Source organism: Zalophus californianus, chromosome 7 (genome assembly GCF_009762305.2).
Source record: "Zalophus californianus isolate mZalCal1 chromosome 7, mZalCal1.pri.v2, whole genome shotgun sequence".
Taxonomy (NCBI): Eukaryota; Metazoa; Chordata; class Mammalia; order Carnivora; family Otariidae; genus Zalophus; species Zalophus californianus.
Window position 1 is genome coordinate 131971929 of NC_045601.1, and position 13557 is coordinate 131985485.

At 41.4% G+C, this 13557-nt stretch overlaps 1 protein-coding gene across 1 annotated transcript; it reads right to left on the reverse strand.

Annotated features, from left to right (window-relative positions):
* Positions 1-1342: 1342 nt before the first annotated feature.
* On the reverse strand, positions 1343-1966 carry LOC113926645 (40S ribosomal protein S5-like). The gene has a single exon (XM_035728652.1). It carries the CDS (start codon positions 1964-1966, stop codon positions 1352-1354), a length of 615 nt encoding a protein of 204 aa, XP_035584545.1. The 3' UTR covers positions 1343-1351.
* Positions 1967-13557: the final 11591 nt, after the last annotated feature.

The following is a 13557-nucleotide window of genomic DNA, read 5'->3' on the forward strand; positions in this document are numbered from 1 at the left end:
CCCCACCCCCATGACACCACAGAGGAACTCGCAGCACCTCTCTGTGGTCTGGGAGTTTTGTGATGAGATATCTCACTTAACACATGGCCCTGCACGTTTCTGGTTCCATGTTTATCCCTATCTATGAAACACAGGCTCTTCTAGACAGTGATGTCTTAGTTATATCTCTCACCCTGCAAAGCCACACTCAATAAATGAAGGAAAGAAAGCAAGATCGGAGGAAGGAGGAAGAGAAGACGTTCTGCTCCCAGGACATATGTATCATTTATTGTAGAGAAGGGTAGGATCGTATTTGGGTGGTTGGGGAAAGCAGTGAGGGCTGCTACCTATCATGACAATGCAAAAGCTTGATCTTCACATCAGCAACAATGGAATCAGCCACATGAATGATTTGGCCATAGGTTAAGGACATGGATCCAGCCCAGCAACAGAGGAGGAAGGCAGAATGCATTGCCCGTGCCCTTGTGGTTCTTATGGCTCTTTGGCAGAGAGGATGCTGATGCCATGACAATGGCAGGGGCTGGGGGCAGGGGGAGGTTATTTGAGGTTGAAGGACTTTGAGACTGAGGAAGGATATGGGATGAGATAAAAGCAAAGGCCGGAATAATATTTGCAAATAGAGTTATTCATCACTGGCGCACTATATGCCAGTCACTCTTCTAGGGTTAATTGTACAATGGAATTGGTTGGTTGAACTGAGAGTTATGTAATAAATTAAAATAATATATATTTGGTCTTTATCATATGTGAATAGTATTAGGCTTTCCTTTAATATAAGAAAGAAATACACTCTTTTCTATTATTTATCTTCAATATCTAGCAATATACAAATGACAAATGAATTCATTCATACAACATGTCTTTTTGTGGGGTGCCTGGCTGCTCAGTGTGTAGAGCATGAGACTCTTGATCTTGGAGTTGTGGGTTCGAGCCCCGTGTTGGGCATTGAGCTTACTTTTTTCTTTTTTAAGATTTTATTTATTTATTTGACAGAGCGAGACACAGTGAGAGCAGGAACACAAGCAGGGGGAGTGGGAGAGGGAGAAGCAGGCTTCCTGCGGAGCAGGGAGCCCAGTGTGGGACTTGATCCCAGGACCCTGGGATCATGACCTGAGCTGAAGGCAGACGCTTAACAACTGAGCCACCCAGGCACCCTTGAGCTTACTTTTTTAAAAAGGCATTTATATATGCCTTTTTGCTCCTTCCAAAAATAGTTTCAAAATATTGCTTCATAGAGCCACTTTAGAAGACAGTTTGGCAGTGTCTTACCAAAGCTGAACACAGTCTTTTTTTTTCTTTTTTTAAGGCTGCCCCAAAGGCAGACAGGTTTACTGAAGCCACAGCCAGGTGATCAATGGTTGGACTTGGCCACACGTTCCAGCTCGTCCTTCTTCTTGATAGCATAGGAATTGGAAGATCCCTTGGCTGCATTGATGAGCTCATCTGCTAGGCACTCAGCAATGGTCTTGATGTTCCCAAAGGCGGCCTCACGGGTACCTGTGCACAGCAGCCAGATGGCTTGATTCACACGGCACAGGGGGGACTCGTCGACAGCCTGACGCCTCACTGTTCTGGCTCGCCCAATGCGGGTTGAGTCCTCCCGGGGACTGCTGTTAATAATTGCATTCACCAGGACCTGCAGGGGGTTCTCACCAGTGAGCAGATGGATGATCTCGAGGGCATGCTTGACAATGGGCACAGTCATGAGCTTCTTGCCATTGTTAAGGCCACGCATCATAATTAAGTTGGTGAGACGCTCGACAATGGGGCGCTGTGCCTTTCGGAAGTGCTTGGCCGCATATCGCCCTGCACTGTGGGGCAGGTACTTGGCATACTTCTCCTTCACTGCAATGTAATCCTGCAAGGAAATGTCATTGATCTGAACATCATCAGTGCTCCATTTCCCAAAGAGCTTGATGTCAGGGGTCTCCGCCACTGCAGGTGCAGCTGTCTCCCACTCGGTCATCCTGAGGGCGCAGCCGGGGCGTCCCAATCAATCAGCATGCACCATGCGCTGCCCTGGCACAGACAGGAAGACCAAAGCTAAACATAGTCTTACCATACAATCCAACAATCCAGCAATCATACCTCTAGGTATTTACTCAAATGAATTGAAAATGTACGTTCACATAAAAACTTGCACACAAATGTTTACAGCAGCTTTATTCATAATTGCTAAAAATTGGAAATAACCAAGATGTCCTGCAGCAGGTAAATGGATAAATAAACTGTGTTACATCCAAACAACAGAATATTATTTGGTGATTAAAAGAAATAAGCTATCAAGCCATGAAACAGGAAAAAACATGGAGTTACTTTAAATGCATATTGCTAAGTGAGAGAAACCAGGCTAAAAAGCCTACGTACTCTATGTTTAGGACAATATGACATTCTGAAAAAGAAAACACTGTGGAGACAGTGAAAAGATGAATGGTTTCCAGGGGTTGAGGAGCAGGGGAGAGAGAGATGAATGGCTGGAACAGGGAGGTTCTTTAGAGCAGTGAAATGACTCTCTATGATACTGTAATGGTGGATACGTGTCATTAGGCATTTGTCAAAACCCAGAGAATGTGCAACACCAAGGATGACCCTAAAGTAAACAGTGGATTTTAGCTAATAATAATGCATCCATATTGGCTTATCAATGATAACCAATGTATCACAACCATATAAAATGTCGGTAATAGGGGAAAGTGAATGCAGGAGAGACAGGGGTTTATGGGAACCATCTGTACTTTCCGTTCAATTTTTCTTTAAACCTAAAACTTCTCTAAAACATAAAGCATGAGGGAAAAAAGAAAGAGCAGACTCATTCTGTACCACTCCAAAGGATCAAACTTAGGTGCACTGAAGACCTTGCTGAAAATGAAATTTGATAAATATGGGAGTGGGCCCCTTTCATTGGTAGGATCATGCTGCAACTCTCTGTCTCCCCAGAATGATGACTGGTGGAAGAAAGTGATACTTCACTTAGGTTAGAACACTGGAGTAGACAGTATTTAAGGTTACCTGCAACTCTGATATCCCGTGATGCTACAGAAAAGTAACCACAAGTATAATGAATGCTGTATAGAATAAAGTAAGGATGACACATTTCCCCAGACTAGGGGCTAAAGAAAGCAAACAAAGCATGTGAAATGACTGTGATTCTGAGTAGCAGTCCTTGTTCAATAGTGAGGTGAGCATGAAGAATTGAGAAGTTGTGCTTTCTTGACTTTCTTTCTTTTCTGGAAATTGTATTAAGTGCATGAGATGATGTAAGATATTGACAGCTGCAGAATCTTCCCTCCCCTCGATTTCCAAAACAGTATGATCACATAAATGTAGGTGTGTACACACATCATATAAATGACGAGTGGCCTGAGTCACGCTAGTGGGTTGGCCCATTAAATGGTTAATTTGTTTTATGAAACATCCACACCAACCCTCAAAGATACTCTAGAAATCAGAGAATAAACACCCTTGGAATAAGAGCCTCTAAACTCATTTGTCCCCTATCTGGAAATTTTTACAAATCGCCTCTTTCTCCCCTCGTAAGGGAAACTACAGGCAGGTTTCGTAAACACACCTGGATAAAAGCCCCTCTGTGGTCGCTTATGTGTTCTCCTCTGTAACATTAAAAGAAATTCCAGGTTCCTGTCTGCAGAACTGCTGTTGCCAGGGAAACAGAGCCTCATCAGAATGCAGTTGCTCGAAGTCTCAGTGCCCCAGTTACTGGCTCTTTTGATTGCTGGACACACATGAATTTCTTTCTAAGAAAGTTAATTTCTTCGTTTGCATCTATTGCACAAACATATCTGTCACCTGGGTCCAGACAGAATACTGTTATCTACTTGCCTGATTAAAACTTGCTCACGGAGAGAGGGAATGCAATGTCAGAGGATGGGCCATTCCATCCTTCACAAAGAGCAGGTGGTACCAAGGGGTCCTCTCTACTCCACTTTCCTAGAAGTTCTGCAGAGACCAACAGAGCTTGAATATTTGTTTCTGTTAGCCAGGCATTCCATCTTCCGTGAGGGCATCGTAATAGTCTATGAGACAGGTAAATTCAACATGGGCAGACTTTCCAGTTAGACCTGACACTAACGTTATCTAAATATTTAAAGCTGAGGCCACTCCTCTGAATTCCCTGGTACTCAGCTTTTATTGGAAAGTCTTCCAGAAGCAGCCTAAATTCTTATTGTAGTTTCAGGTTGCTTCCAACTCAAACAACTTACCTGAGTGATTTCTAGAAAGTATGTGAACCGATGCCGACCAGGTTTGAGCAATTTTGAGCTTGATAAATATGCAAATGAGATATTAACCCATTCGTATAACCCTGGGTCCCTATGTAGATTGATTCAGTAATCCAGCAGGCCAATTTTTTTCATGCAGATATGCTTCAGAGAACCATCTCTATCCAATTTTTGTTTTCTTTTTGTTTGCTTGTTTGTTTCAATTTTTGTTTTATTGGTGATAAGTGACCTGACTTTCTTACTCATTCCATGGAGGATGATACAGCAAACATGCTAATGTGCTCATCCAAGAGAAACCTGAAATGGGGTAATTTTCAAAGTGCCTTCTTTAGGAGGCAACAAAGATGTGGTGACTGTCTAATTATGAAGGCTCATTTCATATGCAGCATATAGTTTTTAAGTAAAAGATCTTGAAATTTTACTCTCAGGAAAGCTTCTGACTTTTCCTTATGCTGTCATTGTATTTCCCTACGTATGATAGCAATATTTCCAGAATGTTTTACTCTCTGTTTAGCATTTAGGTAAGGTACTCTATTCTTATATTTTACTTTTATTTTTTTAAAGATTTTATTTATTTATTTGAGAGAGAGAGAGAATGAGAGAGAGAACACAAGAGGGGGGAGGGTCAGAGGGAGAAGCAGACTCCCCGCTGAGCAGGGAGCCCGATGTGGGGCTCGATCCCGGGACTCCAGGATCATGACCTGACCTGAGCCGAAGGCAGTCGCTTAACCAACTGAGCCACCCAGGCGCCCCTATATTTTACTTTTAAACTAGTCCCTCAAGAGTTCTGATTTTTACTAATTACTCCCACTAACTTACCACTGCAATTCCAAAGAAAATTCCAGGGCTTTTTTTTTTTTTTTTTTTTTTTTTTAGTTTTTTCCCTGATAATGTCTTGCTTGAAAATATCATCATTTCAAATGAAATCCACTTTATTTCATTAGGTCTAGAGGGGGCATTTACTTCCTCTCCTGATAGGCAAATTCAGATTCAGTTGGGTTCAGGTGGCCCACGTAATCAAGGGATTCGGGATGTGACCTCCTCTGAATGTATATCACATATTCTCATAGCTGGGGCCGCTTGCCAGGTCATTCAGCAGCTCCAAAATGATTGTTTAAAGCAAGACAATGTGCCTGTGTGGTAGAGTGGACAATGTAAAGCCATAACCTAGAAGACTGACATTAAAACTTGACAGAAACATTCTTTTTGCAGTAAAATAAACAGTTTTCTCTTCTCCTAGATAAGGTGCAGTAATTTTTTTGATTAATCCATATGGTTTGTCCTCTTGCCTCGGAAACCACTAAAGACAACAGTTTTCCAACTCCCTTCCTCGAAGTTTTCATTATCAATAAATGCCTGCGGTATCAGCTGAGATTGCTTAGCCCACACATCCGGCCTGTATCTTAATTGCAGTAACTTCTTGTCACACACAGCCAACTCAGTTGATGTATGGAAACACTGGGGTTTTTTTCTCTCCTCCCCATCCTCTCCCCCTGGACCTCCAGCCCCCTTCTCTCCATTCCCCATTCCCAACCTCACGGAGCCCGGAAAGTCTTGCAGCATTCCTGAAAAGTTACATAAGACACCAGAAGTAGATAACATTGTATGTTTTGAGTTTAAAATGCACAATGTTTATGCCTGTAGGGAGAGAATGAAAGAATGTCTTTTTCAGGAATCCTATCTGAAGTGACTGGAGTCTGAGAAGTGTTTCCCTTAGTGTAAAAATCATGTTTGAGGAGTTTGGGTGTTCTAGACTACCTAGTCAACAGCAAGTTCTTTGTTCCTTAAGAGTAAATAACCAGGACCTAAGAGTCCAGGTTATAGCCCAGCTAGGCTGAGATGTCTAAGGTCTCACTGGAGACAGGAGCAATGGAAGTAGACTCCCAGATCCAGGAGCAGTACCTTTGTGCTGAGACCCAGTCTTCTTTTAATGGTATAGAAGGACCAATGGGATGGAGGACGTGAGTCTTGGCTTGGCATGAAAGAAAAGGCAAGCCAGGTTCTCCCTTTGGCATTTGATCACCTTGTTAATGGCTAGCTTGCAGATACAGAGAGTTAGGTCTGTCCAACACCCAGAGTTTTAATCACAGCAGCCTTTCCCATCTGGCATAAGAGACGCCTTCTCTGAGAACCAAAGAGACTATGCTGCAATTCAAAAGAGGAGATCATGTAGTTGGCAAATGGGAGCGACGAAAGAAGAGGTTTCATGTGTAAACATATTTGCCCAAATCAATATGCCACGCAGAATTGGTTCTTCCGAGGCCTCCTAACCTTGCCCTTCCCTTCAGCGAGGTCAGCAGCAGCACACACACAGCCCCATGGCTGATTCCAACACACTGCAACTGTCTCCAAGGCAACAGTGATTTCAGGTCATCTCAGTGCTGCCCAATTTCCAGGAATCTTCTGGGGCGCTCTGTTCTTTGTGGTCTGGCAACGGGATAGAAAGTTTAACCTGAGCACAAGTGGAGGCTGGTTGGTTCCTACAGACTCTGCATTCTTTTCTCCGGTGGGTCGGGTTTGTGAACAAGGCTCGGCCCCACCTGTAGCGTAAATATTTTTGAAAGTCTCCTAGAGTGTAGACATGACCTCTGCCCAATGCACTTACCACCCATCTAGATAAGTAACAACAGAAAGGAAATTCAGGGAGCATCTCCACTCCTTTCCTTAGAATGGAAATGACTTGGGGAAAAGGAGTAAAGGAAGGAGAACTGTAATAATACAAAAATGTTCAGGCTAGTTTCTTCCCTCTGTCCTGCTTGGCCCCTGCTGTTGTTTCTTTGCCATACTGCTGAATTTATCTATTTTATGTTCTGTAATAAAGGTGTGCCATGGTGTGACTGGGGACTGCTGAATATGACTGAAATAAAGTGCAGCATTTACCGAGGAGTCTCCTCACGGCAATGACGCCCCTTTGTTTTATTTTACGTATTGAGGTATGATGGGCAGACAGCGAAGCTGTGCTTGTTCGATATATACATCTTGATGAGGTTGAGATAAGTATTCCCTTTGTTTTAAACATTGTCTCAGCTAGTTCCTTCTTGCATGAGTGCTTTTACCTAATGTCACTGATGATTTCATTCTTGCACGCATTCACCAGAAGCCCACAGAATCCCTGCTAAGCAGGAGACACTGTGCAAAGGGGTGCAACAGGGAAAGAGGCCATTGCAGTGCCAACTGTCAGAGTTGTGGAAAACAAGAGGAAGCGACTGCCACATCTGGATGGACAGTCCAGTGTAATGGCCTCCAAAGGACGATCCTGAATACAAAGTAGCAAAAAGACACTCAACCTGGTGAGATTATTAACTTCTCTGTGTTTCAGGTTTCCCATCTATAACATGGGGACAAAACTACTATTTCCATGGAGGTGTCTGATGAATTAGATCTGGACTTCAAGTAACTGTCTTCTGCTTGTAACTCATCCCTGGCCCAGGAAGTTCAAGGAGATGACCCCTTTGCTCGCTGAGTTGCAGTGACTCAAGATGATGAATGGGGAAGGAAGGGAAGTTGGGTTTTCTTCCTTTGTTAGGACTGACTCTCCCTGAAGCTTCCGTCACTTTGTAGGGTTACGTTAGACATGGATGGGGCAAGTCCTGCCCGGCTAGGTAGATACAAACTTCCATCAGCCAGGCCTTGGGCAAAGTATGGTTCGCCAAATCTCCAGACATTCTAGAAGGCATGAGAATGTGACCATTCAATTGTCTAGTGTTTGATGTCTGGACAGACCAAGGGCATGGAGAGCATCTTTAATTCCTATGACCAGGATGCTCTACCCCACGGCTCCATCTCAAGTTGCTATGTCTCAACACAGTAGCTCACACAGAGGAAGATCTCTGGATGGGGACTTGGATTTTAATTGTTTGCCATCCTAATGAATCAAAGGATCAAAGATGGTTAAACTCTTTCAAAGACATTATCATCAGCTGTGAGAAACTGCCATATTGAAAATAAAATTGTCATTTGACCTGGAAGATCGCAGTAGGATGAAGAGGTTTGGGAAGGTGGCATTTGGTAGGTGATGCCTTTTACCTAAGAGATAGATCTACAACACATCTCCACTTCTGTGACATCCAAATAACAGACACTAAAGAAACTCTTAAGTGAAAAAAGTCATGCTCAGTGTGATACCAAAGAGCCCAAATCCAGGGAAATAGGGTGATATAAGTAAAATAAGCATGTACACACACCCAAAGGAAACTTATAACTCTTCACAATCACCTCATGAAATAGATGTTATCCCCATTTTACGGATGAGGAAACTAAGGCCTAAAAAGGTGAAGGGATTTGTACAAGGTCATCCCAAATCACCTTTCTCTAGCTTTAAAACCTGAACACTCAATACTGTGATATTTCTTCATGTCAGAGATTTACTTACATCAAATGCACCACTTCCAAAAAGGGGAGACATCCAAGGCTATTCATGGCCCTGCAGCCTTAACCATAATATAATATTATCTAATTTTTTTAAAAAAAATAAATCATCCCCTAGGGCAAAGGCTGGAAAACGATAGTCCATGATCCAAATCCAGTCCTCTGGATTTTATAAATAAAATTTTATTGGAATACACTCACGCCTTTATGTACTCTCCATGGTTACATTCAAGCTACAATGATGGAGGAAAGTAGCTACAACAGAAACCCTATGCTCCACAAAACTGAAAATACCTACTGTCTGGTCCTTTACAGATTCACATAAAAGGGTTAGTATAAAATGAATCCATCTGCCTATGTATTATACTCAATATTTTACAGTGTTCATAACATTAACTGTGAGACTTCTTGCAACTTCTTAGTGTGTCAAATAAATCATAAAAGACTCAAGGCTACTTGATGCAGTTTTAGGGTTAAGTATATTTTATACCACTCAAATCCACTTCAGGTAAACTTAGTATAATTCTCTTAGGCAAAACATCCTAGCCCCCAGTCATCCTGGATAAATAAAATCTTGACCTGAAAGTACTCTACAGTCTCTAGCCTACAACTCAAATTGCTACAGTAAAAGCTACATATTAGTTGTGTACTCAGCAAATTAATTCATATTAAAACGTGGTTTAGATGTTAATTTTGCTTTACCACCCCCCACTTATACAATTTGATTTCTGTTGTTTGCTGTGGTTTTATAAGCCATGTATCTTTCCTTCTTAGCTTACGAGCGCTTGCATTCTTCCGCATCTAAATCTTCAAACAACCATACAATGAGTAAAAGACAATTGTTCCTGTCTTTTCTATTTTTCTTTTTCTACTGATTCATTTGCATTAGCTTGCAAACATGTTTTTATTTTCTCTCATATTAAAAAAAAGTAAAAAATCTTTCTCTTGACCAAACTTCCCCCCTGTGGTCCTGCTTATTAAGTTTCCTTAAAGTATAACTCCTTCAGAACTTTCTTCAATTTCTCCTCTTTCTTCCCTTTCAAACTTCTCCAAGCAAGGCTTTCGTCTTCCTCACTCCCACTCCAGCTACTAGCAGTCAGCAATGACCTTGTTGTTAAACCCCTACTCAACTCTCAATCCTCATGCCACCTGACTTACAACCGGCAGCAGCTGATGTATTTGCTTGCTCTATTCTCCACTGTAAAATTTTTCATTGATAGAGCAATGACAGTATTTTATTCTTCTGAGACTACTACCTCTTTGGGGGAAAGACTTACAAATCTGAGTAGATCACTGATTGAAAACCATGGCCTGACATCTTTCTTCTTTACTTATCATTGTGTTTGACAGAAGTTGTAAGAAGACCCTTGTGAATATTATCAGTGATGGATACGGGGGTGGATAGCCATGTTAGTAAGGCCAGTTGAGGAGAAGTTCACTAGGATCAGGACGACACATTATCCGGTCAGATAATATGCAGCACATAGTAGGGGAACCTTCCCTGCCTTCCCACTCTCTGTGAAATAGAAGATAAGCTCATTGTGGGTGTCCAATAATACTTTGGAATGGAACAGAATTGGAAAAAGAAAAAAAAACAAGCGTCCTGGTAGATTGTAACTGAGTTGCTTTTGATTTAAGAAGCATTTTTTATTCAACATGTCTCTCCCAGACCACAACGCTTTTATGTGATAAATAGAAATCAAGAATCCAGACTCTCACGGTTATTCAAAACAGCCTTTGCGAAAACTGAAAGCGATTTTGCTGAGCATCCGCACGTTTAAGGAGACGAAAAGCACGTATCATGAGAACACTGTAAACACAGTGTGAGGACGAAGCTGGGATTGTGATGCACAGGGCTTCCTCTGGGTGGGTGACATGCCACCAAGACGAATGGCATTCCAGCCACTCAGTTGGCCAACATCAAAGATTATTAACCAATTTCCGTCCTGTTCTTTTTTTTTTTATGGGTTTTAATGACCAGGCAAGATTTCACTGTTTAATATTTAAACAAATGTTTTTATGCAGAGACAATAAAGCCACTGTTGAGATGGATAGAACTGTTTAACATTCTCCAGTATGGCTGATTGCCATTCCCGCTGGAGTAAATGGCGTAAGTTGATTTCTACAAGTGTTCAGAAATTAAAGCTCTTATTGGTGACACATGGGAATGGAATCTCCTTGAGTGGCACACATAGCATACTAGGTGTGTGTGGTCTGCCCCGAAGGGTGAGTTCCTCTATTGTTCCAGCTCTTCTAGCAGAACATGATTTGGTGAGCATAGCTTGCCTTGGCTGAACGAACTGGCTTGCCTCCACGGGCTACTCTTTCTCTGCATTGACTCTTATCAAATTGCTGATGTCCTTTTATATCTCCCCTTCTTAATTACCCACCATCAAATGCAGGAGGGTGGTGAGCTTCTGTTTTGAGGTTCAGTATCCCTCATTGGTAAGATGACCTGGAGTGAACCACTGAGGTAAACTTACTTAGGGTCAAAGCATGTTTCACATGAGGAAGGACATCTCTCAAAAGCCACTTTGACCTATTTAAACAGCAGTTGTATATTTTTTTCCTCAAGGTTAGGTGTTATAACATTTGGATCATAGCAAGAAGCCGAACTTTACAAAAAGTTCACGATCTTTTAGGTGCCTGAAGAAACTGCGATGGATCTTTGATGACACCCCTAAGGAGGTATTATCTCTTTTAAGGTTGAGTGTGGGTAGGACCAAATCGTGTCACTATCCCTGTGTATATTTAGCCATACAACCCTCAATATACTGAAGTTATACCTTCTACTTGTGCCCATCATGTTTTAACTAGATTTTTTGCCTAGATGAGAATGGGGTCCAAGATACAAGCCAGCAATTGAAAATAACAACATAAACCATCTGAAGTATTACAACCACAGCAACAAGACGGGGACCAAATAGAATTTAAGAAAAGTTTGTCGATTTCTATTGTTTAAACTTGCCTTCTTTATACATCTCAAATGTAAAAAATAAAATCCTTTGAATATTATTGTGTATAAATTCTAAGGCTTCCATAACACACTCTCTGATAGATAAGATGATTCCTTCAATCCAACACCCACAGAATATACATTAGAGAACACACTTTCTCAAAAGGGGCATGAATTGGTATAAAGTCATCCACTTCTCTCACCTAGCTCTCCCAGACTCAAGATTTTAGAAATGGCTGCCCAGAGCCAGAATACCATTTAAAGCCACCTGGCTACAGGGAGAAGTGTTTCTCAAATTTGTCAGATCAGAAGTATTAGTTGGGGTATTTCTTAAAAATATAAATTCCCTTCACCCTTACCCACCTACCTACCCCTCACTTCGGATCAACTCATTAAATATGGGTTGGAGCCCAAGAATATGGATTGTTAATAAGTCAATCTTTTATGTGAGGAAATTGTGTGAGACACTTTTCCAGGATATAGAATCCCCAAATTATGACCTCACCAATTGAAGATGTACCAGTTTTGCAGCTTAATATATTCACAGGGAGTGAACAAGAGAAACTAGAAAAGAACTAAGATATAAAAAGCATATATAAAGAATATAAATGATAAGAGAAAAAGAAAGTTAAGCACAACAATAATCAGAAATAAGTAGTGACTAGAAACTTAGGATATGAGAATATGAGGGGGAAAAAAAACAGACACAAAAACAGAGATACAGAGAGAGAGATTGATTTCCAGAAAAGTCTGCTTTTTCACATCTACTCTGAATTAGTCTTGGACTTGTGTCCAAGATCAAGGCCCCTGTTCTCATGACAGCGCCCTGCTCAATAACTCCTCTCTTTTGTGTATGTAGTATTAGACACCTGGAAGCTAATTAGCAATATGTGAAGTTTTGTTATTAATGTGTTTATTTTTAAAATGGAAATCATTAAGGAAAATAAATAGGAGTAGGAGATGTGTTGATGGAATCGCTGCCATTAATTAAGCATCCAGCTATGTTCCACACACTATCCTCATGCTCTAACATTTCTTTATTGATCTTCACAAGAGGTTTTTTTTTAATTTTTTATTGTTATGTTAATCACCATATATTACATCATTTGTTTTTGATGTAGTGTTCCATGATTCATTGTTTGTGCATAACACCCAGTGCTCCATGCAGAATGTGCCCTCTTTAATACCCATCACCAGGCTAACCCATCCCCCTACCCTCCTCCCCTCTAGAACCCTCAGTTTGTTTTTCAGAGTCCATCATCTCTCATGTTTCGTCTCCCCCTCCGACTTACTCCCCTTCATTCTTCCTCTCCTGCTATCTTCTTCTTTTTCTTTTTTCTTAAAATATGTTGCATTATTTGTTTCAGAAGTACAGATCTGTGATTCAACAGTCTTGCACAATTCACAGCGCTCACCGTAGCACATACCCTCCCCAATGTCTATCACCCAGCCACCCCATCCCTCCCACCCGCAACCACTCCAGTAACACTCAGTTTGTTCCTGAGATTAAGAATTCCTCATATCAGTGAGGTAATATGATACATGTCTTTCTCTGATTGACTTATTTCACTAAGCATAACACCCTCCAGTTCCATCCACGTCGTTGCAAATGGCAAGATCTCATTCCTTTTGATGGCCGCATAATATTCCATTTCACAAGAGGTTTTATTACAATTCTATTGATAAGGAAACAGAAGCTCAGAGAAATGGCTTATCGAAGGTCACATCAACTAGCAGTGACAGCTGGGGTTTGAACCCAGATACATCTCTTTCTAGTCTATCCTGTGTTCATGAGACAGTAAGCTTTGGATTACGAGGCAAGAATTTGGATTCACTTCCGAGGTTGCCTGCTAACTCATTGTGTGCCTTTAGATCCATGTTTAGGTTCCTTTGTGCCTTGGTTTCCATATCTTCCAGTCTGCAGACAACTTTTCTGTTATCTGGTCAATATAGAATCTGTTGAAGTTAAGTACAGGGTTTCTATTTGGGTTCTACAAC